The following is a 25,227-nucleotide window of genomic DNA, read 5'->3' on the forward strand; positions in this document are numbered from 1 at the left end:
CTGTTCACCAACATTTTGCCTTAAGTACTTAGAGCTTGGGCTTTTCCACCCCCTGTCCAAATATACTCCTTGCTCTTTTATTTTTATTCTAACTCAGTTTATTGGAATTCTTATTGTCAAAGGAGCATTCCTTGAAATAATCTGGAGTCTGTATTACTGGCTACAAAATAAGCTTAAAGTGCATTGATTTCCTGTTACTCTGTTTCGTTCTTTTAAAGTCATTTCCAGTCAGGTTTAATGAGTCAGTTCAGGTTTTCCCTATCTCTTGATAAAATATATATCTTTACTTCAGAAAAAGTGATATTGCTATGTTATTTGACCCGTATCACATTTTTGTCTAAAAAGGAAAGCCTGTTTCTCAAGAAGTTAGAGGGAAACTCTTTAATTTCACAGAAAAATAAGGGCTGTGGCCAGTTGACTGTAAGTTTAGTTCACTTTCGCTGATCAGCAAAGCGACTTTCCAGCCTAAAGGAAAAGTGATCAAAATAGCAGACGTATTGGATGGTGTCTAACTTTGAATGGTGACATGGCTCAGTAGGGTTTGAGGTAGAATCCCATCTCCCTCTGTGGTCGTCACTGCCTTTCTTATATGCCTACAAGCACCTTCTGCAGAAGGTGGCAGTGGGGTGAGCACTGAATTTCACCTGCTTTGATACACAATTCCACATTCCTAGGGTGCACCGAACAAAAGGAAAGCCTGAGCTGCCGTCTGTGAAGCTCATCTTCCTCCACTTAGAAGCAGGTTGCAATTTCAGACACATTTTTGTGGCTCCCTGCATCTTCAGGTTCTTGGAAACATTTTAGACGGTGGTGTCTTTGGTGTGAGCCACTTCATGAGATACCAAAAAAAATGGGAAAATACACCTGTTTATGAGGTTAGTTTTAGTTAAGAACCCGATAGTACTGCTTTACACCAAAGAAATTCAGATTTATAAGACTGTAAAAATGATCTGATCAAACTCCCTCATTTTTTTTTTTTTTTTTGGAAGAAGGTATACTCCAGAGATTCAGTGATCTTTCCAAGGTAACAAAGCTTGTTTATGCTGAATCGGAATTCAGAACTTAGCATCATGGAAGTAGAATCCACGTATTCTCCCCACAACATGAAGGTAATCTGTAGCCTAGGTAGAAGATATTGAAACTTAATCCCTTCTCTGTGGTATCTGCTCTCTTTTCCTACCATCTCCCTATGTGATCCAAGTCAGCCAGTGCCCTTGAGATGTGTGGGGATTTTTCCGAGACGATGTATATTGGCTGTTCGACAGAATTCCTACTCTAAAGCCAGAGTCTTCCTTACATAAAACATTTGGCCATACTACTTGCCAGCGGAGGATATAGTCCCAGTGGTTGGAGGGAATTTCGGAGGAAGTTGAAATTCTCTGCCTGTCAACACTGACTACTCCTAACAGTGTTGACAGACCTGGCCCCAGCCAGTGTCCTTGGTTAGACAGGTTTAAAGGCTAAGACTCTTTAGGAAGAACATGAAATAAAAGTGAAAAGAGTTCCAAGCCAGGAGAAAGTGAATTCTGTCCAGTGGTCTCTTCTTATGGATTTAAGGCCAGTTTGACACTTTTGTTTATATGCATAAATGTACCAAAAGCCATCCTGATTTTAGGCCATGATACGGAACTTTTCCCCATAAACAAAAAAACCAATTTTAATATGATGTCTTTTATTTTGGGGTGTTGAGGGTGGGAGGAGTGAGTTTAGTCAAACAAGGGATTTTCTATTATTTTCTCTCTCCAAGAGAGCATGCTGAGAATGGAAGCATTGCTTTGAATTTTTCTGAGGCAGGAAAGTAGTTACAAATAGATCATTGGTGAAACATTGATGGCTTAAATTCATCATGTGTCAGTAGTATCTTACTTTCTGTAGCATAATAAATACAATGAAATGACTAACATGAGTATTCTCTATAGATTTTTGCTGTGGGATAGGAATGAAATGGAAAGGATATTTAATCTTGAGGAGAGAAGGCAAAGACAATAAAATATTCACTAATGCTTCCAGGAATGGGAATGTTTCCAAGGATAGAAAACCAGAAGAGGAGAAACCAGAGTTTGAAGAGATAATCTTTTAAAACCATAATTTAAGCTCATATAAACATCCCAACTCTTTGAAATATTTATCTTTCTGACAATACGGTTTTTAGCATGTTCTTATGAAAACATTTGTTGCCTTACCAAGTCCTTATGAATTTCCACATGGAGTCATAAAAAAATCTTTTCGCCCAAAGGTTTAGCTCTTTTGCAGGGTACACATATAAAATACCCATATCATACCCATGTCTGTACAGCTTCATATTACTTATTGAAGGTTGGATCACTGTCTGGTGATCCTATGAAGATAGGATGACACCAGAGAGATGAGAGCATGTTGATGGGACAGGAATCTAAAAACCCAAAATCTGGATGAATATCTGACAGTTCTCTGTATTTTTATAGAGGTACTGAAATCTTTGAGTGCCTGGTACATAGTGCCTGGTACATAGTAGAGGTTCAGAAAATACTTGCTGAATGAGTGAATGCTTTCCTGTGCAACATTCCCTGGCACTAATAAGCAATAGACATAGCAGACATTTAGTCAGGTAGTACTAATTCTGAATAAATATTCAATATTCCTGAATGAAGATTAAGGTGTTCAAATATTTGAAATTAAAACTATTGGGAATATTTTGGGAAGTGCAGGACATATGGTCACCTTGGTTGTGAGGTTTAGCTCTTTCCACAGATTTGGATCTCCTCTCTCTGTATTTTGCCATCTCCAAAAATAGGGGCGCCGTCAATCTATTCCACAACAGTTTACTGAGTATCTACTACTTATTTTGAACTGTGGAAGTTACAAAACCAGTTAAGACAATTCCTGTGTTCAGAGAGCTTGAGGGTTGATTCAACAGCAGTCAATATTATTTTTAGAGCAATGTCTTAAAACTTTCATGCCCAAATCAGAGTTGTCCTTCAAAGCAATTAGTTTTGGGGAGGAGGAGACTGCATACTTATTTCCTGTTTCTCCACCATCTTCTAACAGTTCTTTTCCTTGTTTTTATGTTTATTAATATAGTTCATACTTTGATTTTTCATCTCTCCATCAAGTATTTCCAGAATGGGTCTGAATGAAACCTTAGTCCCTTGTGGTGCTACATGGACAAGCTTGAAGGGTAAACTGTAGCACTTACTGAAAGCAGAGAAGAGTATTTCAGGATTTGAGATGAGCGCATTAAGTTCAACCTGGAAGAAGAGCCCACTCACATCCTGTAGATACCTTTTAAGCAAGAGCAAAGAGGGAATGAAAACTACAATACTACAGGCTACTTCAGCAATCTAAACCGGAATTTTGTCATGTTTTGCTCTGTACTTACGAGACTTGATTATTTAAAGCACCGTTTTCCAAATGAGTGCTGGTTTGGGTCCTGGAGACAGTCTGATGCTGTTGGTGACTACTGTGTCTCTCTTTTGTGTCCATCGATAGTTTATATTTTTGGCCACTAGATGGTGCTGTTTCACCTTGAAATAAAATGTATACATCTATTTTAATTGAGTCTTTTGCTTTTTATTTTGTTTATTGTTCCTTTGATGCAGAGATGGTGGAAAATCAAATTCCTTCTTAAATTGGATCTGAGGTGTCCTGTCTCTCTACAGATGCATAGGAATTTTAATGTGATTATCCAGCCTGTAAAGTAACAGGTTTTCAGATTATCATACCACTCAATACATAGTGTTAATTTATTTTGTGAGAAAATACATTTTTTTCCTATAGAAGCATTTTATGTTATATATACTTGGCTGATACGTAAGAGATTACAGTTACACGTTTTATGTGGCTTGATCTGCTGTGTCCTATTCTTGATTTAGGAATCACTTGGGAAAACAACAAAATGCTGATTGCCGGGTCCTGGAGACCCAGGAACCTATATTTTAGTAAGTGCTACAAGTGAGTCTGATGAACAGACATGTGAGTCTGGACTACAGCAGCACCAAGCTCTAATCTCCTACTGCAGCAGTGAGCATATTTGGTAGACATTAATGTCAGAGCCTACAGTAATTCAAAGTTCAAGAGAGTTGAGACCAAAATTTTGAATGTAGACAGCTCTTTATGTAAATATTGCCTCTAGGAGCCATGATGGATATAATAAGAATTATTAAAGAGAATGTTTGGTTACTTAAGTATGCTAAAGTTGGCGAGAGTCTTGCACAGAAAAGGCGGTCCCTGTTAGGACGCCTGAAGGAGCGAGCGGACGCCACATCATGCAGCAATAGCGCGGAGGCTCTCCCAGCTTGTGGTGGTTGGACAGCCATTTTGCCCTACGTTTATTTAGCCCCTCGCCTCAGTAATACCTGATACTTAAACACTTTAGAAAGTTTTAACCAGCATTAAGGTCTTTGATCTTCACAACATCCCTTTGACAGGGCAACTGTCAGAAGAGGGATTAAAGAACAGACTAAGGAAAAGTGCCTGAGGCAGGAGCAGCCACCAGGAGACACAGTCTGGGGAGAGGCCGGGGGCCGGAGGTGAGGGCACCATCTCCGATTAGGCCCTGATGCTGGGAGGCCTCCCCAGGAGGCCAGACGTTCCCGAACTCTGAGGCTCCACGCGCACTCTTGTTGACGAGGATTGCCCCATCCTGTCCTAAGAACGGGGAGCTTTAGAAAATGGTTTGCTCCCTCTTCCCATCCTTCATCCCTTTCTCTGTCTCTCTCCCTCCCTCTGTCTTTCAGTCACATCTTATGAGTCATGGCCTTGATGACTGTGAGGTAGAGATGGGTAGGTTAAATCACAATATGAGGATGCACGTGTAGTTCGATAAAATCTACACCAGGTCAGTTTACTTTCTTATCCTAGTTTGTCCTGGTTTAGAAGGACTCAGGCAGAACTGCTTGCTAATTGTGAAAGGTGCTCAGCAAACACTGGCTGACTCTGTCGTTGACCTGAGTCTATGAAGTGTGCTTAGCAGAGGAGGCAGTATGTTGTAAGCAGTCAGTAAGCTTGGCGTTATTAACGATGGTGGTGGAGATGATGATGCATTCTCTGTTACTCAGCTTTCTCACTAAAGCTAATCGCATAGAACGTTCAGCTTACCCCCCAGGATGGTCTTGGTCTCTGTCAGGCTGACCTGTGGGGTAATAAAACACTCAGATAGTTGGGGAGACTTGAAAACCTGATTCAAGAGAGAACCCGAGAGGCACGTCCCCACGCAGGCGTTGGCTCCGATGTCTCCTCCTGGAAGATCAGAACTTGGCCAGCTGCCTCCCGCCCTTTAAGCCTTCCTTTCTCAGTGTGGCCTGACGCCCCTGCCCCGTCCACAGCTGGTCTTCTCGATCCTTCGTCTTGTTCTCCTTTTCCTTTTTGTCATAATATTTACCTTCTAATATACTAGGTCATTTATTTATTTGATTGATTTTTGCCTCCCTGCACAAGACTGTAAGCTTCATGCAGACAAGGGTCTTTTTCTGTCACTAACATATCCCCCAGCCCCTGGAATAGTGCCTGGTACATAGTAGAGGTTCAGAAAATATTTGCTGAACGAATGAGTGCTTTCCTGTGCAACATTCCCTGGCACTAATAAGCAATAGACATAGCAGACATTTAGTCAGGTAGTACTAATTCTGAATAAATATTCAATATTCCTGAATGAAGATGAAGGTGTTTTTTCTATTAACCTTGATTGGTAAGAATATCTTCTAAATTGTCACATGGTTTAAAGTATGAATCCAGAGTTGGAAGACATTGGATTACAGTAAACAAGTCCTGAATGGTTTTCTGGGGCAAGTTAGGGGCAAGTTACTAAACTGCTCTGTGCCTTAGTTTCCTCTGTAAACAACCTCACAAAACTGTGGTGTAGAGTAAATGAGTCCTTGCATTTCAAGCCTTAGAACAGGGCCTGGAATGTAGCAAGAGATGAATTAATAAACTGAATTTATAGATTCTTTACTCGTTTAAAAATAATTATATGGGGCTTCCCTGGTGGCACAGTGGTTGAGAGTCTGCCTGCCGATGCAGGGGACACGGGTTCGTGCCCCGGTCCGGGAAGATCCCATATGCCGCGGAGCGGCTGGGCCCGTGAGCCATGGACGCTGAGCCTGTGCGTCCGGAGCCTGTGCTCCGCAACGGGAGAGGCCACAACGGTGAGAGGCCCGCGTACTGCAAAAAATAATAATAATAATAATAATTACATGATATTTTGCAATTAAATTTAAATAGGTCAGCCAGTGTTCAGAAGGAAAAAAAGCATCGATAAATGCACGGTTTGGGTATTTTCCATATTCCTGTTTTTATTACAGTGACAACACACCTAGAATGAATCAAATATTAAATTTATTATGTAATCTCTTTTCTTATAGTGTAACAGCAGTTTTAAAACAGAGCCTGGGAGTTTCATATGAGTCCTTTGTTTTTGATTTCTTATAGATCCTCATATTAAGGTTTCTGGAAAGAAAGAAGATGTTAAGGAAGCCAAGGAAATGATCATGTCTGTCTTAGACACAAAAGTAAGTGAATGTTAAGGACACTCAGATGTCAGAACCTTGTCTCTGCAAGGGCTACTTCATGCTGTTGTGAAAGAACCATTTGGAGAAGAAAAACCAGGAGAAAGTAATGGTGGGTTTTGAAATAAGCATGTGTGATTCTACAGTGGATTAAAGTTCTGTTTAAAATTTGAATAGGTTCTCTCATGCTGGGTAATTGAATAATATTCTCTCCCCCCCATATAGATATATATTAAAAAATATTGACCCGGATTAGTATAGGACAAGTAATAAAGATTGCAAGAATTAGCATATTTACGTTTATGATATCAGTAGAAAACCAGAATAATCTTCTGTATAGCTCTGTGTGTGTGATGGCATGAAGTTTCACAATTTGTCTTGTACACTCTGTCTCTCTACAAGTATATGTAGAGAGAGACAATAGAGAAATTAAAATATGTAAAAATGTATACTCATTTGTGAGAATTTATTTTAACAAACACATCAAAATCACTTACTATATGCCAGGCACTTAGCTACACCCTTTACAAATATTAATTGGTTTAATCCTTATAACCATCAGCACAGAGATATTAGGGAATTTGCACAGGATCCAATAGCTGAAAAGTGGGGAGGTGGGATTCAAATCCAGGCTGTCTGGCTCTTAACCGCTATGTTTTGCCACCTGGTATTTCACTGAAATGGTTTCTGATCTCTTCCTCTTTATTTCCTTTCCTGTTCCTTTTTGTTGTTGTTTGTTTAATTTTTAAGAAATATTCACCTTATAATTATTAAATATTTTAGGACATCCAAAAAAGGATATCTTTTTTTCTCTTTTTAGAGGATAAACTAAAAGAAGAACTAAGTTTAAAATCCAAAGTATTTAATGGATATAAGTCTAAAATTTAAGAATTCAGAAAATGTAAACCTATTGATATTTTTAACATCTTGTCGTATTTGACTTCTTAATTTTACTTTTTAAGGACTGAAGAATTTCAATATCAATTTTATGAATGAGAAAACATTTCATCTCAGTCTTTATAATTTTATAGCACTGCATTTTCCCAAATTAAATACATGGATTCCAGTCTGACTGTAATTATTCATTATGTTTTAGAATTTTACATTTTGCTTTAATGTAACTAACAAATCTTACACTCCGTATTGGTTTTCTTAAGCCTTTTTACTGCTAGAGATGCATACTTTGTGGTATCTTCCTCACTCTTACTCCTACCGGCAAGAATAATTTATTTACTTCGTAAAATTTGACATACAGTGATAGAGAAGTTGTGAAATGTTTGTAAATAATTTTTTATTCCATTTTGAATTTTATTGTTATTTCTAGTTTTCTATCATTGTTCAACGTTTCTACTAACATACATGTATTCACTCTTGTAATTGTTTTCATCTGTTTTTAGTTATTTGAATTCTGTTTCATGAATAATATCTATTAAAGGAAAAATGAGTAATTTTTTTATAATTATACCTAATTTTACTTAAACACTACTGTCCCAAAAATTACCTTGGTAAAAAGTATATCTTTCTATTTTTTCTGACAAATCTGTCTTTAAGTGAAAATTTTTTTTATTAGCCAAGGAGAAATAGATAGAAATTGAAAAATTTATAGATTAAGATGATCTTATTAAGAAATGTAAGATTTTCCACTGGGTCACTTTTAGTTAATCCTATTCCTTTGGGGGAAAAGTGGTTTTTAGGAGTTGTTCCTTCCGTTTTCATGCATCAAGAAATAATACCTTATTTCCATGTAGAGCAATCGGGTCACCTTGAAGATGGACGTTTCACATACAGAACATTCTCATGTAATCGGTAAAGGTGGCAACAATATTAAGAAGGTGATGGAAGAAACAGGATGCCACATCCACTTTCCAGATTCCAACAGGAATAATCAAGCAGAAAAAAGCAACCAGGTGCTTTGTCTTTTCACATGAACTTTTATGGGACAAATTAAAGCTTGAATTTTCTGTATGCATAACTTTTTTGGGAGATGAGAGCAAAAGAGTAATCATGAAGATGGCATTTAGTATGGATTGTATGTCCCTCTCCAAGGAGACGGAAGGTGCTCTTCCTTTTTAAAGAGATGAGTTGTAGATGGGCCATAAATCCTTGATCTCTAAATGGTTTGTAGAAGACAGGGAAGGAAATCATGGCAACATAAAGTGAAGTCCCTACGAAAGGCTCGGAAGGCATGTGAGTTAGGAAAGGACCTGAAAGCTTGCCTAGTCCAGGCACCTGTTGATAGCTGGGATTCTGTCTGCAGCATCGCACAGGTGGTCCTCCAGGCTACACTGGAGCACCTTCTGAGAGGCAATGTATGAGTGTCTTGACTTCCTCACATTGACTGAATTATGGTTCTGTTTTATACACATTTTTTTCTCGTTCTTGTGTTTGGAAACAAATGGAACTCACCTGTCTACATGAAAACGCTGTCAGTACTTGAAGAACAGATGGTGTTCTTTGTGTTATTTGGAAGTTTTCTCTCCTCTAATCACAATATAGAAACTATGTTGGCCACAAAGATGAATACGATATAGTTTTTTCTCTGTGGGGACTAATGGTGACAGTGGGACACATACATAAAGAACTAGATAGGAAGCCATGGTGAAAAGCAAGAGCAGTAATCAAAATATTTGATGGCTGATACGGCATGGGCATGGCCCATGAGAGAGCACTGTCCTGGAGTCCCACCCCCTCGCCCTAACGCCAAGAGTAATTCTTTAGTTGATGGATCATAGGAAAGCCCAGGAGATCCCAGGAGAGGGCTGTTGGAGCAGCAGTTTTTTTGCCAACTAGCATGGAAGTAGTTCATTACTTTGAGAACTTAGTGCGGCACTATCATTGCACATCTCGTATTCAGAGAGTTTTTATAAAAAGGGAGAAAATGCAGTGAACACGAGAAATTGTGAAGAGGGCAGGATGGGCTCATGGGGGCTGGGAGGTTTTAGCTAAGTCCAGGAGGTGACGTTGTTCGGTTGACACACATCACCAGAGCTTGTTAAAATCCAAATTCTGATTAAGTAGCTCTGGGTTGGTGCCTGAGATCCCTCATCTTTAACAAACTCCCAGATAGGCGATGCTGTTTTATCCTGGACGACATTTTGAGTAGTGAGGGTGTAGATAACTGGGAAAGCAGATGTGGGTTCAAGTACAATAAATCTAACTCTGTGTTTTCTTTTTTTTGCAGGTATCTATAGCAGGACAACCGGCAGGAGTAGAATCGGCCCGAGTTAGAATTCGGGTAACTATTTATTACCTTTAGTACTGTAAATCAATGTCAGCGATGTCTGCATTATAAGGCAATAAAAATACCATAATTTATCAATCTATAACCAAATCATATGTTCAACATGTAGGAAATAGTGACAGAAATTGTATTAATGTATCAGAGGTGTTTCTTAGAGACGTTCTGGATTTTATCTGGCTTGATTTCTCTGATGATTTTGAAATGATCAAAAAGACGCCTGAGGAAAAATGCCACAGGCAGCTTAAGTTACAAACTCTCAGGTTTCACAAAAGGCTCCTTTCATTTAAAAAACTTTATTTAGTCTACCCAAGCTTGTGGCTGTAATAAAAGCATTATGTTTTAAAATTCCATCTTCAGAAAAGAATGAATGAACGACACACATCTCTAAATGTACAATGACTTAACTCTCTGCCCTGTTCTGTAATTTCGTTTTAGGAACTGCTTCCTTTGGTGCTGATGTTTGAGCTGCCGATTGCTGGAATTCTTCAACCAGTGCCCGATCCTAATTCCCCCTCTATTCAGCACATATCACAGACGTACAACATTTCAGTGTCATTTAAACAGCGGTCCCGAACGTATGGTGCTACTGTGATAGTACGAGGGTCTCAGAATAACACAAGTGCTGTGAAGGTAAGTGGTTTAGGTAATTCCGAACATTGTAGGTGTACAAATCACGCAAGTTTTATTTTTAAAGGATTTTAAAAGTAATTTGTTTTCCAGAATTTTTTCTCATAGTACATTCTGGTTCTTAGAATGTGTTGAGTTTTTCCATAGCTGTCAGAAGTGCAGTAGAATCTTTCCCTTCAACGTGGACAGTTACTGTATAGGCCTACTTCTTTCCCACCCTTATCTTCTAGGAAGGAACTGCCATGCTATTGGAACATCTCGCCGGGAGCTTGGCGTCAGCTATCCCCGTGAGCACGCAACTAGATATCGCAGCTCAGCATCATCTCTTTATGATGGGTCGGAATGGAAGCAACATCAAACATATCATGCAGAGAACGGGTGCTCAGATCCACTTTCCCGATCCCAGTAATCCACAAAAGAAATCCACCGTCTACCTCCAGGGCACCATTGAGTCTGTCTGTCTTGCAAGGCAATATCTCATGGTAGGTTTACTGAAGTTAATGGTACGATTTTTTTTTTTTTTTTTTTTTTTTTACCTCTTTGGGTACAGTGTTTGTTGCTGCCCGTACTGTACCAATGTGGTATTTATGGAAGCACTTTGAAATCCTGGTCAAATAAGCAACTTACTTGGTAAAAGGAAATAAAAGAATAAGGTACATAGTGCCTCACAGACTTAATTTCAATAGATAGGTGAGTAATTTCCTTTTAGTATTTTTTTAACTTACACTAAGCAACAGAAGAGGTTACATTGAAATAACTGGCTGTATTTTGTGGAAGGTGCTTATTTTTATTTGACGTGTAATATTAGTTTGAAGATGGTTATTTTTATTTAATGTGTAGTATTAGTTTGTGTTTGCCAAAAAAGTCTTCTGTTTAAACAGAAAAGTTAAAAATTAACACATTGAAAATTTTACCCTCAAAGATGTAAATTTTGGTAGCATGAAACATTTGAACATTTCATAAATCTCTGATAAAATTTTTAAAATGCTGTTTAAGCCATGAATTTGAGAGTCATGCATTGAAGAAAAATAACAGTTATATAACTTACTACTGCTTCCAGTTTATAATTTTCAATGTTTCTATCCTTCCTATATTCATTAAAAAACCCAGTGTGTAGATTGATGTATAGTAACAAAATGGACTGAAATACTGTGGACTCACAAGTATTCTTATTAAAAACACCATTATATTCTCCTGTTCAGGCTAGACCTTTAGTGACATTTGAATCCATAAGCTTCAGGTGTGACATTTGCTGTTATTAACTTGCAGAATCTGTTCTTGAGAAACTTTCAGAAGATCCAGATTTGTATTGTTGATTCCATTCCTCTGACAGATGAGAACTTGTTATAATCATTAAGGATTGTAATATATAATTTTAAGAATTAATTTTTAATTTTCTTAAAAGCCAGGCTTACTTAGGCTACTTTTAATATATGGCTAGTTAGAGAGCATATTTGTATTCAAAGATTATTATGATTACTCTTCATATTTTCTTTTCTGTGCTTTTCAAGTTCTTTAGATATTATTTTGAGTTAGTAAACTTTTCAAGCCATCAGCACAGTTATGAATTCATATTCATACTTTGATCACACCTGCCAAAAATACAGGTGTGCAGTGAGACATATTATTAAACCATACTGAAAGACATGAGGGAGAGATAAATTAAATGGCTTTAACTTACATTTTAAATACCATCACCGGGCTTCCCTGATGGCGCAGTGGTTGAGAAGTCCGCCTGTTAATGCAGGGGACACGGGTTCATGCCCCGGTCCGGGAAGATCCCATGGTGCCGCGGAGCGGCTGGGCCCGTGAGCCATGGCCGCTGAGCCAGCGCGTCCGGAGCCTGTGCTCCGCAACGGGAGAGGCCACAACAGTGAGAGGCCCGCGTACCGCAAAAATAAATAAATAAAATAAAATAAATAAATACCATCACCATTTTTTTATAGCAGTGTCCTTACAAACATCACTTATCCAGACGAGAAATGGAACTTGGTGATTTTATTTTAATTCTAGTATGTTTGATGGTAATTTCTTCTGATAATTATGTACAAATCCATCAATCTGTACATCGTAAAAATGTATGGGATCTGGTTCCTATACTAAGTAGATTAGGGGCCAGGAAGACAACATCAGAGAAAAAAAGTGCTAAACTCTGCCATGCTAAAGAGTGAGATAGTGAAAAGAAGGGGTGATAGTAGCATTTTACTCCAGGAAGGAGGTAAGGTTTGAGCTGTGTCAGAAGAGAAGTAGGAATTGGGTTGGCAAAGAAGCCTTTTGATGAGTTAAGATACCAATGTCAGAACCTGTTTAAAAGATAGTCAAGAGGCTGGTCTAGCCTGGAGGAAGGGGCAGACATGTACACATAAACCTGTGATTGCACCAGCAAAGCCGAGCTGAAATGTGGAGATTTTTAAAGGCTGATACATGTTTAGATTTCATTCAGGAGACAATAAAAAGCCTCCACTGTAAGTTTTTGAGCCAGGGCACAAGATTAGTATCCTTGATGTGGCTGAGAATCTAGTTCCTGGTGTCACTAACAAAACTGAAGTCAGAGAATGGAGGAATTTTCCAAGGTGGAGAGTAGATAAAGAATTCAGGGCCAAAAATAAACGTGAGACACATGTTTTTGTCATCCAAAAAATAGTTTCTACCCCTCAACATTATTTGCACACCAGCCTTCTAAGCTATGTGAAGGTATATAATTTAGCTTTAATACTTTGGTTTACTCTTTAAATCTATAAAAGATTGTATTATCTGTAGGCATGTTAAATTATTGGATGTTTAAATGAGTAACTTTTTTACCTCTCACCCTTTCCGTTGTGACATTTCCTAGGGTTGTCTTCCTCTTGTGCTAATGTTTGATATGAAGGAAGAAATTGAAGTTGATCCACAGTTCATTGCTCAGTTGATGGAACAGCTCGACGTCTTCATCAGTATTAAACCAAAGCCAAAACAGCCGAGCAAGGTTGGTTCAGAGTCTGGGCCCAAAGAGAACCATGTATCACCTCACGTTCTGTATAGTGTTATTTTCATATAAATGTGTATTTGCATATACATGGAACTAAATATTCTATATAATATATATCATTATATATTATATTTAGTCATTTTATATAAATTTGTAACAGCATTCATTATTGATCTTTTTTTTTAATATATATGTTGGTTTTTGGAGTCCATTTGTAACCATCATTTAAATTACATATATGGGGAAGGAAAGAGAAAACATTTTCTTACTAATTTGCAATCTGGTAACTTTAAACGTTACTAACTTGCCAGAGAGTTGGTAAGGCTAAATAAATGTTGTGTTATGTGCATATGTGTATGTGTATACATCCAAGGCAATTAAAAAAATACTTAGTTTACTTACTAATTGTGAGCCACTGTGCTAGCCCTGGAGATTTAAAGAATAGGTGCCATTGTCTGTCATATATACTTTATTGTTTGTTTTTGGTTTTGGGGTTTTTTTTTGCGGTACGCGGGCCTCTCACTGTTGTGGCCTCTCCGCAACAGGCTCCGGACGCGCAGGCTCAGCGGCCACGGCTCACGGGCCCAGCCGCTCCGCGGCATGTGGGATCTTCCCAGACCGGGGCATGAACCCGTGTCCCCTGCATCGGCAGGCGGACTCTCAACCACTGCGCCACCAGGGAAGCCCTGTCATATATACTTTAAATAATGAAGTATCTCCAGTTCACCCTTCTTGGAACTTCTCCTCTAAGATGCTGCAAAGTTTAATGGGATAATTCTGGCGTTATTAAGTGCTAGCGAGAGTTTGAGGAAAGAGGAGTGTTCCTACATTAAAGCATGTAAGTTGATACAACCACTTTGAAAAGCAACTTGTGATCATCTGCTCACACTGAAAACACGGATACCCTACCCTCAGTGGTGCTACTTCTACTTCTACATGCCGAAGAAACCTTTGTATCAGAAGCCAAAGGACAAGAATGGTGTTGAATAAAAAAAGCAAGTTGTGGACTTCCCTGGTGGCGCAGTGGTTAAGAGTCTGCCTGCCAATGCAGGGGACACAGGTTTGAGCCCTGGTCTGGGAAGATCCCACATGCCGTGGAGCAGCTAAGCCCGTGCGCCACAACTACTGAAGCCCGCACGCCTAGAGCCCATGTTCCGCAACAAGAGAAGCCACCGCAGTGAGAAGCCCACGCACTGCAACAAAAAGTAACCCCCGCTCGCTGCAACTAGAGAAAGCCCATGCACAGCAACAAAGACCCAGCGCAGCCAAAAATTAAAAAAAAAAAAGCAAGTTGCATAATAACATGTACTAAATGATAACGTTTATGTATATTTTTAATTATAGTAGGTAAAACACCAAACAGTTGTGCCTTCCATTTTTAAAATTTCTAAACTGAATTTTATCATATATGCATATATGCATATGGTATATGTATAACATGTATTACTATATACAATTTTGTCTGTATGTAAATAATGTGGTATTTAGTGTCCAACGTAAGAAAAAGAATCATGCGTTCTTCAAAAGAAAACTTTAAAGGAGAAGATAGGATTGATTCTAAATGAACTTGATATATTGAGCTTAAAGTTAGAGAATAGAACATTAATTTTATGTATTGGGAAGCTTTGTACTTTACTAATTTGTGTTGACTAGAGTCACTGTACGTACCAGAAGGAAAAGATACAGTCAGAAGAGACTTTGCGTGTAAAGATGGACAGGCACAGGAAGATTTCCGCAGTTCAGCAAGAAGTGAGCAGAGGTCAGGGGAAAAGAGATTTTAAGTGAGAACTCTGAAGCCTTGCAGCATCCCAGGGCTGTTTAATTATGCCTCACAGGCCCCGAGGCTGACTACTGCTTTAACTGCTGTCTCAGCCACACATTTTCTTTATTGTCCACTGGAGGCTTTCCCCCTTGGGTTCACATTTCCAGTTTTCCAGATGAGTCCATTGAAGAAAAAAAGAAGATTTATTGTTTGGAAATTTATTTTACTATAAGCTTTGCCACAAATATGTCATCAATGAGGAAGAGTGGTACCTCAAGGTCCATTAGTTAACTAGTAGACTGTAAATGTCAAATGTAAGTGACTATTATTATGCAGTCTGTATATGGTGACTTGTTTGATTTGTTTTGTAAAGATGAGATAAAGGGGGGAAAGCTTTAATGTAGAGACAAGAGGATATAAACGAGAATGGGCTGTAGAGACAGAAGGACCCAAGTTCCAGTCCTCTAGCTGTTCCTCCACAGCTGTGCTGTGACCTTGGGTAAGGCCCTTGTCCTCACTGAACATGAATAATAATTCCACCCCATGAGGTTTTGCAGGAATTAGAATATATGTGCAGCTTCCATCACAGTGCCTGGGACACAGGACACACCCAATAAATGGTAACTAACATTTTATGGTTTTACCAAAAGGAGTAAACTTAGGAAATACGTGGTTAGAATTTGCAGTTGATTTTAAAGCATCATTCATCCATTCCCTGAGTGGAATTCTTATTACCATATTCATTTCTCAGCCCCCTCCCCAATTCATTGTAGACTACTTGCATGTCACTTTTTTCTTCTCATTATGTGTTTTCATAGTCTGTGATTGTGAAAAGTGTTGAGCGAAATGCGTTAAATATGTATGAAGCAAGGAAATGTCTCCTCGGACTTGAAAGCAGTGGGGTTACCATAGCAACCAGTCCATCCCCAGCATCATGCCCTGCCGGCCTGGCATGTCCCAGCCTGGATATCTTAGCTTCCGCAGGCCTCGGACTCACTGGACTAGGTATAAAATTTATTATTATAGCCCTTCTCAGCCTCTGGGGGATTGCTTATCCAGTTTCCTTTCTTTCTACTGTTTGGGGCTACATTTTAAAGGCTGTTTTTTTCCTCTTCAGGCCCTATGATCAGGTGAAAAGCAACAAAACTCGAATCAATCCATTTTGATTTTTTTGTTAAACTCTATAGATTTCTGTTTCCCAGATTCTTTTTATTTTGGCATAAGTAATCAAGGTCTGGCTGTTGTATTTTCGGTGGCTGTGTTTGTTCTTCTAAATTAAGAATGCCATTGAGAGTGAAGTGAGCCGGCTGACTATAATTTATGTGTTTGTTCTCTCTTGCATTTGCAATATTGCCACTAGTCCCTAGAGATAAAGATTATCCAGTTTGCTTTTCAAAAAGTAATTGCAGACCTGCATGAGGGGTGGGGAGGGGGGAGGAGAAAGGAAACAGAACCCTCAGTCCTAGTGGTTAGGCCTGCCTTGCCCAAACACAAAGGAGATCTAGCCTGCGGCCACCATGGGAAACAAACCAACCTGCATTTATATCTAAGGTGAAGAAGAGAAAGATGAAAGAACAACATCATCTTTGTGCTTTAGTTCTTTAAGAAAGCAGGGTGAGCCACTTAGTAGGCATGGTGTGATATGTATTGCCTCATTTACGGATTCCCATCTTGTAGGATGAAGTTCATTGCTATGTTACAGTTATTCTAGGTTCACTAATTTTTGCACATTTTTCAGTAGCCACTATATATAAAGTTAACGCAATAACCCTCGCAGATCATTCTACCAAGTTCAGTGTTGAGACAGAAAAAAATACTCTCAGCAGTCTTTCAAATTTTTAATAGCTATCTTGCTTTTTAAAAATGTAATATGGTTATAATATGATTAAGATTCTAAGTATCCCTGCCCAGACACCATTACAAGTAAAGACAGATTTTCCCCCTTGGCCCCTAATCTCCCAAAGTTGTCCCTTCCACTGGAGATTCTGAACAGAGCTGTAATAACACAGCAATGCATGTGAGTCAGGAAATGCCAATCAGGCAACTTAGCAGGAACTGAGTTCTTCCTGCACTAGAGAGAACAAAAGTGAGCAAAGATCATAGTGATTTAATTTTAAGATGTTTTCATGGCTATCTCTAGCCTCTAATACTTAATGCTTTAAGTATTCCTGGGAACTTATTTATACAGACTCACATTTCACTTTAGAACACATCTGAAATGCCCGAAGGGAAATTTCATTACTAAATCAAAGATTAAATCCTTAAAACAAGGAAAAAGCGGAAAAACAATTCTTTTTTCTGAGAAAAGTCTTCATACGCATTGAGATGGACCCAAAGACGTCATGGATGGACAGTCATACACGGTATGAAAACGGTTCCAGGTGGGCCAGCCTCTGCAAATGGACCGAAGGGAGATATTCTGTTGCAGGAAAACGTCCCCCTACTCACTGCTAATTGCAAGTGGTTTAAAAAGAGTTTGTTTGGAAGGAGGTGACAAGTGAATTAGGCAGAGAAATACGAAATGGGTCTCCACGTGAGCACAGTTTTGTTCATCCTGTGGCTGCTGAAGTGATTCTGAAGCAACTGATGGGTGCTCTCGGCCCCTGGCTACTGTCCTGGTCTGGGCATATCTGCCTTCCGTTTCTGTTTGTGGGCAAGTGGGGTCCTGTGTTGGAGTTGTATCATGCAGTATTTCATGTGAATATTTGAAAGAAGGTAATCTGTCACTCATATCTTATATTTGGAAGATATCAGACTATATGGATATGCATTCCGAATGGCAGTATTGATGCCATCTGTATTTTTACATCTTGAGTTTATGTGTATTGACTTTACGTTCATTCATTACAGGTCTTTTGGGACCCACTGCCTTATCTCTCAATACTTCGACAACCCCGAACTCACTTTTGAATGCTCTTAATAGCTCAGTCAGTCCTTTGCAAAGTCCGAGTTCTGGTACCCCTAGCCCCACATTGTGGGCACCTCCACTTGCTAGTACTTCAAGTGCCACAGGTCAGTATTATTTAAGGACAATCAAAGGTGTGTATTCTTAGGTATTAATCAGTTTTTCAGTAAAATTTACTAGTGGTTCCATTTCCGTAGGGAAGAACTATGGTTCAAAGAATACTGCAGCCAAACAAATTCTCCAAAGTGTAAATCAGCTAAAACGAAGCATAATAAAGCAGTGAGATTTTCATAAAAGTAATATGTAATCTTCAAACGTGACAAGCAGATCAGGAAAAAGGGCATGATGTGCAGGGAGCAGTGGCAAAGGTGCACGAGGGTCACTGACCTGGTAATTAGGAAATGCACGTTCTAGTTTGACAAGTTTGCTTGGTAGTCATATGCACATGCTAAATCTAGCTAGTTTCCTCATTTGTACAGTGAAGAGCTTGGACTAAATACTCTCTAAAATGTTGTTCCATTTTAATACTTCTTCTATGTTTTTATAGTAATGTGTTAAACCTGTTAACAGAGAGGTATCAAAATTGAATTCTCAGTTTGCAGCAATAAAAATGACTTTTTTTGTTGTTACTGAAAATAATAAAATAATGCTTCTTGATTCTGAGTTTATTCCTGTCTAATGTCTGTCCTCATGAAATGCTGTTGTAGGTTTTTCTGCTATACCACACCTTATGATTCCATCTACTGCCCAAGCCACGTTAACCAATATTTTGTTGTCTGGAGTGCCCACCTACGGGCACACAGCTCCATCTCCCCCTCCTGGCTTGACTCCTGTTGATGTCCATATCAACAGTATGCAGACAGAAAGCAAAAAAATCTCTGCTTCGTTAAATGGACACACACAGGTAATGCCCTTCGGCAAGAATCATGTGATCTATGCTGTTTGTAAGAGATAAGCCACTGGTAACGCGTTTAAACTTTCACCTGAGATGAATTTTAGAATTGTGACCATATCTCTGTGTTGTTTTCTATTATTATTTCAGTCTCCGAATATAAAATATGGTGCAATATCCACTTCATCACTTGGAGAAAAAGTGCTGAGTGCGAATCATGGTGATCCATCCAGACAAACAACTGCATCTGAGCAGGCATCTCCCAAATCAAACCCTGCAGAAGGTATCTTTCCTTCTGAACTCGAGCCTGCTCTGTTGATTGGATAAAGGGGATTGTAGAAAGTCTGTGCAGTGATTTGGAGTGGGTTTTTCTAACTAGTCATGATTCACCCTGCCTCAAGACTGCAGAGAGACAGTATTTTGAATGAAATTCCAAAGAACATGGTGAAAGAGCACTTTGCCATAGAAAGAACCACTTTCCCATTACATTGGCCCTTCCTAAATTAAAGTGAATGTAATTGTGCAGCAGGAAAGCATTAACTTACTAAGTGTGTGTGTGTGTGTGTGTCTGTGTGTGTAATTTTTTCCCAAGTAGAGTATTTCTTTTAATAACACCTTCATCCTTAACAATCTTTAAAGAAACATGAGGGTCTTCCAATTTCATCATGAGTTTTTGAGGTAGCCTGAATTTAAGGCATCTTCTCTGTAGCTGAAAGGTGTTATGCTTTTGTCTCCATAAAATTGGATTCTGATTTGTTTCCATTGCAGGTGACTGTTGATAGTAAGATGATGTCTGGATTTTTGCTTTTTTCTCTCTTCTTCTGCAGGTTGTAATGATGCTTTTGTTGAAGTAGGCATGCCCCGAAGTCCTTCCCATTCTGGAAATGCTGGTGACTTGAAACAGATGATGGGTCCCTCCAAAGTTTCCTGTGCCAAGAGGCAGACAGTAGAACTATTGCAGGGCACAAAAAACTCACACTTACAGTATGTATTTTAATTTTAAAATCCCTTGATCCTTTGAAAGAAAGTGTATAACAGGCTGGATTTGCGTTAAACTCAATAGTTAGTGCTCTTTGGTTCAAGTGCATTTGACATTATCCATGGGTTTTTCATTTCTCTTTATGATTACCTTCTCTTTTTACTTTTAAAAATTTTATTAAAAATAGTATCTGATAACTTTCACCCTTGTTATAAAACAAAATTCAACTGAGTAAATGTAAAGATCAAATTGACTTTATTCAACAATTCATGAATTGGCAGCATCCCATTTAGCAAATAGAAAGGAGCTCCAAAGAGCTGCAGAAAGAAGAGGTTTTTAAAGGCAGAAAGGGTGCGGGACAAGGAAGTCATAAAGGATTATTTCAGGCAAGGTCACCTTCCTTTGGGAGAAGGCAGGGGTCTATCAGGTGGGTTACCTCACTAGTGTTGGCTAGGAAATTCCAGACAGGACTGGTTAAGATTACATTCCTAGGAGAGGCTGAAACTGCAGTTAGGTTAGGTATCAGGTCTTGGTTTGCGGATATGGGGCATAGTACAAGTGACTCCATTTTGGGCCTGTTGTCCCTTCTTTCACAATTCTCTCCTTTTGATCAGACTTTCAGCCCAAGTGAGAGATGTGATCAAAATTTAAGGCATTAGCACCACTCTCAGCTACCTCTCTATAGTTTAGTTCTTATAGCTTTTACTGATCCTCTCTGTGGTGTTCACAGGTCATGACTTCAGGCTCACAGTTGTTTTAGTCAGTCATTTTCTTCCTTTCTTTTCTGGCATTCCAGTTTTAGGGAGGTCATTTGCTCAGTGGTTAGTGGCTGCAAACATACATTTAAAGCTTTTGAGCGAATTCAATGCACCAGGGAGACTACTATGACTGTTATAAGTAGAATAATTTCCAGTGTCTGGAGGGCAGTTCGGAGCCATAGCCCCCCAGACCCAAACCAATCAAAATCAAATAAGTCAAAGAAAGACCCTGCGGAAGGAGTCATTTTTTTAAGCCAAGTAGCTTGCTCAGTGATTTTAGTTAACTGAGTTTCCACTTGCCCAGAATGTTAATCCAGGTTCAGCATGTAGTGTTGGCCACAGCACAGACACTCCCTTGTTCAGCTAAAAGATAATCAAAGGCTATTCTATTATTAAGAACAAATTTGGGGGCTTGCCTGGTGGCGCAGTGGTTGAGAGTCCGCCTGCCGATGCAGGGGACACGGGTTCATGCCCCAGTCTGGGAAGATCCCACATGCCGCGGAGCGGCTGGGCCCGTGAGCCATGGCCGCTGAGCCTGTGCATCCGGAGCCTGTGCGGTGCGTCCGGAGCCTGTGCTCCGCAACGGGAGACGCCACAACAGTGAGAGGCCCGTGCAAAAAAAAAAAAAAAAAAAGAACAACTTTGGCCAGAGAATCTAAGGAATTCTGTTGGGCACTGTCTTGGTAGATTTTGCAGTATTTTCAAGAGTTAAGGAGAGATTCCTGATTATAGTTTCATTTACATTTACTCTTAACCCTGGGAGTAGGGCCCTGCTATGGAATGTGAATCCTGAACCATGAAAGCCTCCTGGACTTTTCTAACTCTGCAGTATAAATTCAGGGGAGTTGTCCAATGAAGTGTCAGTTTGTTTGTAAATAGTTAGGGGCAGAGTTAGATAACTCAAGAGGCATTGCCCTGTTATGCGCCAGCCATCTAGGCACCCATATGCCCGAGGAGAATGATAACCACCACAGACAAAGATAAATACTGTTGGGGCACAAACCACTCCCACTAAAGTGGTGCTGTTCATGGATTCATTTGCAGGGATTGTTGCATTTGCCCATTCAAGCCATGAGTCATTTAAGTTTTCAGTGCATTTGGGAAGTAAATCTCCTAACCTGAAATAAAAAGTTCTAAATTACAGAGGTTACCTCCCTTAGCAATGGCCTGAGAGATTCAGATGACTGTATTATCTTTCTGGATCAATGCCAGACAGAGCAAAGGAAAGAAAAAGAGAAGAAAAAGGTTTCATATTTAATTAAAGTGTGAAGTCTTGATCTGGGGTGTCAGGAGGAAGCAGTCTACCTCAGTGTCAGCTACTTCTCCAACTAGTCAGTTTGATTTTGAGGTCTCCAGCTGGTGTACAGGACCAGATGTCAGGTGGGGACTTCTTCAGCTGTGAGATGTGTACCTAAGTCTCTGAAGTTTGGCTGCCATCTTAAGTAGTGAAGAGGATCTGGTATAGTCCCTTCCAAGGAGACTCAAGGACCATCTTTGTTCTTAGTGATTCCAAATCAGAAGGGTGGGAGAAAATTGGAAACATAAGTTTGGAGAATTGTGGCTAGTTATTTGAAGGGAACTAGAAGAATTCAGGATCCAGTCCAGTTTACAGGAATATTAAAAACCTCAAAATTAATAGCACTAGAATCTAATATCTACAAAAGTACAAACATTTTTCTCTCTATAGTTACTTCCATTTTTTTTAAAAGAAAAGATAATTGCAGTTAAAGTAATTTGTTTGCTTTAAAATTGGCTTGATTATTTACATAAGTGCAGCAAGAATAGTGACTGTATTGTATGAGTACTTTTTAAAACTGCTTTGCAGGAACTTTTCATAAGGAATCTCAGATTGAACTCTTAAAAGCCTCTGAGGCCAGAAAGCCAAGCCAAGGACTCGCCATCAGATTTTACCTACAATACCTATAGTTTGGGTGAATTCCTCTCTTCATAAGGTCCCAAAAATAACCTGGGGTTCCTGGGCCTGCCAGGAAATGACCTTCCTTACTCACTGGGTAAGGCTGCCAGGAACCCTGTAATCAGAGTACCAGGCCAGTTTTTTTCAAGGGGCTTTACTGGCTTTATTAAGTTAACCTTAGTTCCTTAAAGCTGTCACATCATATCTGAGTCTGTGTACGTCTCTCTCAAATATGACATTTCAGTCAAAGCTTTGGTAATATAGCCAGTGTTTCCAATGTGTTCTGTTACAAGGAAAACAGATTCTTATTGACCTTTGCAAATAACTAACTGCATTGCTGTGCAAAGAATACAGAAGAGTTTCCAAAGAGTTTCTGGAGGGATCAGGTAGGGAGAAAAGTGAATGTTTCATCTTTGTTTACAAAGGTATACTTTACCAAATTGCTGTAAGTCATCGATAACTTAGGAAAAAAGGTTTCCTTAAATCTGGAAAAACAAAACATTAAGGATCTAGCAATTTTTCAAACAAAAAAAAACATTAAAAAATTATAATCATTCTCCTCAGTTCATTTAGTCCCATGTACAATAATTGATATTTGTTCTGCTTGAATCCACTTCAGTTTTATGACCTTTATGTTATCAGAAACATGCACTTGTTAAAATCCTTCCCATGAATCTCCTTGAAGATGAAACACTTTTGTAAGAACACTTTTGCAGAAGCATCTAAGACAGTAAGTCTCTGTAAATGACAAAGACTTAAAAATGTCCATTGTTCAAGATCTGATGAGATTTCATTTGATAAAGAAATGTAGTTATTTCTGTGATATACACCAGTTTACGTTAATATTAATTATGACTGATAACATTATACCTGGACATATCACATCTCTAGGAATTTCACACAGCTCTGGAACACTTATATACCTATACAAATACAAAATAGAGAGGGCTTAGTATTACTTTTATTTGACAATACTTCCCATGTAATTTAACACATCAAAGAAGCCTAATTAGTTTAAGATCTCTCCTTTTATAAGAAGAGGGAACAAATCTTTTGAGATGTGTCCCAGGAGCCCTCTGGAAAGTCTCAAAGTTAGTTTGAGGTCAGAAAGATTTCATTTGGGATTTAGTTTGGGGTAAGTTTGTCAAAAATATCAAAAGGTTTAAAAACACTTGGTCAAATAGGATCATAGGTCACTGTGAAACAACATTTACTTATCCATTTAACCAAAGTGACAATTGAAGACTACACAGGCAAATATAGAAAGTTAAATAGTTGTTATAGGAAGTTATTTTGGTAAAGCACAAAATACTTGCTTTCTAGGCAGATTACTTAAAGGTAAATAACAACCTTTTACAATCTCTTACTAGGAGCAGACCAGTAATTCAAAATCACTTGTTCTTTTAACAGAGAGAAAATGAATTCTGATTTTGCACTGATGTACTTTTGATATTAAAACTCATTTTTTTTCCACTTAAATAAATTCATTCTAATTTTAGCCTGCTTGACCACACATAAAATTCCTTTCCCAAGATTCCTTTCCCACAAACCTTCTACAGTTTGGTCTTATGTTTTCTTCTTTCCCATTCTGCAGTAACCAGTCTCACTTCAGGACAAAATTAGTTTTATTTACATCAACAAAAATTCCTCTCCATTCCTCATACCTTCTTTTACTGAAAACACACATCCTACTTTCCTTGAATATGGAAATGTTTCCTTATTATTTCTAGTAACTTTAATTATATATATATACATATATAATTATAAACATATTTATATAATATATATTTAATTTTTAACCCTAAACAACCTTTTTAGTGAAAAGAAGTAAACAGTTGTGTGACTTGACAAATTAATATTTTTTACAATGTCTAGAAACACATGCTTTTCCATCGTAAATTTCTCAGTGTGGCACAAAACACGTTTATTAATGTATCCAAATATCTTTAGTTTCTCTGTAAAAAAATAAAAAGGCCAAAAGTGGTAAACCTGTGTTCAGTAATTAATGTTTTAGTATTTTATCTTATTTGGAAATGATCTGGATATTCATTGACTATCCATCATTTACTTTAATTTAGCAAAACTTTGGTTTAGGTTACCAAAAAGATTTTAGAGAAACTATTTTAAAAGTTTACTGAAAGGGCTTCCCTGGTGGCGCAGTGGTTGGGCGTCCGCCTGACGATGCAGGGGACACGGGTTCGTGCCCCGGTCTGGGAAGATCCCACATGCCGCAGAGAGGCTGGGCTTGTGAGCCATGGCCGCTGAGCCTGCGCGTCCGGAGCCTGTGCTCCGCAACAGGAGAGGCCACAACAGTGAGAGGCCCGCGTACCATGGGAAAAAAAAAAAAAAAGTTTACTGAAAAACTTTTATCCCACTTAACATCTGTAGTAATCCCCTTTTTTCTGTTGGGGATATGTTCCAAGACTCTCAGTGGATGCCTGAAACCATGGATAGTCCTGAATTCCTATGTATACTATGGTTTTTCCTATACATATATACCTATGATAAAATTTAATTAGAGATTAACAACAATAACTAATGAACAATTATAACAATATATTATAATAATGTGGTATCTCTCTCTCACTTTCTCTCTCTCTCTAAATGTCTTATTGTACTGTACTCACCCTTCCTCTTCTTGTGATGATGTGAGATGATTAAAATGCCTGTGTGATGAACTGAAGTGAGGTGAGTGATG

The 25,227-nt window shown here is 38.7% G+C and overlaps 1 protein-coding gene across 1 annotated transcript in view; it reads left to right on the forward strand.

The window, feature by feature from the left end:
• Positions 1 to 25,227, forward strand: part of BICC1 (BicC family RNA binding protein 1) — a 204,313-nt gene that overhangs the window by 146,865 nt on the left and 32,221 nt on the right. The window contains exons 3-13 of the mRNA XM_022560570.3: positions 6,406 to 6,485; positions 8,231 to 8,389; positions 9,664 to 9,717; positions 10,159 to 10,353; positions 10,581 to 10,832; positions 13,184 to 13,315; positions 15,899 to 16,085; positions 17,931 to 18,092; positions 18,693 to 18,889; positions 19,028 to 19,160; positions 19,705 to 19,861. Coding sequence (XP_022416278.2) covers positions 6,406 to 6,485; positions 8,231 to 8,389; positions 9,664 to 9,717; positions 10,159 to 10,353; positions 10,581 to 10,832; positions 13,184 to 13,315; positions 15,899 to 16,085; positions 17,931 to 18,092; positions 18,693 to 18,889; positions 19,028 to 19,160; positions 19,705 to 19,861 — 1,708 coding nt within the window. The remainder of the gene's footprint in view (positions 1 to 6,405; positions 6,486 to 8,230; positions 8,390 to 9,663; positions 9,718 to 10,158; positions 10,354 to 10,580; positions 10,833 to 13,183; positions 13,316 to 15,898; positions 16,086 to 17,930; positions 18,093 to 18,692; positions 18,890 to 19,027; positions 19,161 to 19,704; positions 19,862 to 25,227) is intronic.

The sequence above is a fragment of the Delphinapterus leucas genome, chromosome 16 (assembly GCF_059928025.1).
Source record: "Delphinapterus leucas isolate spDelLeu-1000000601 "Yukka" chromosome 16, BTC_Dleu_Yukka2, whole genome shotgun sequence".
Taxonomy (NCBI): Eukaryota; Metazoa; Chordata; class Mammalia; order Artiodactyla; family Monodontidae; genus Delphinapterus; species Delphinapterus leucas.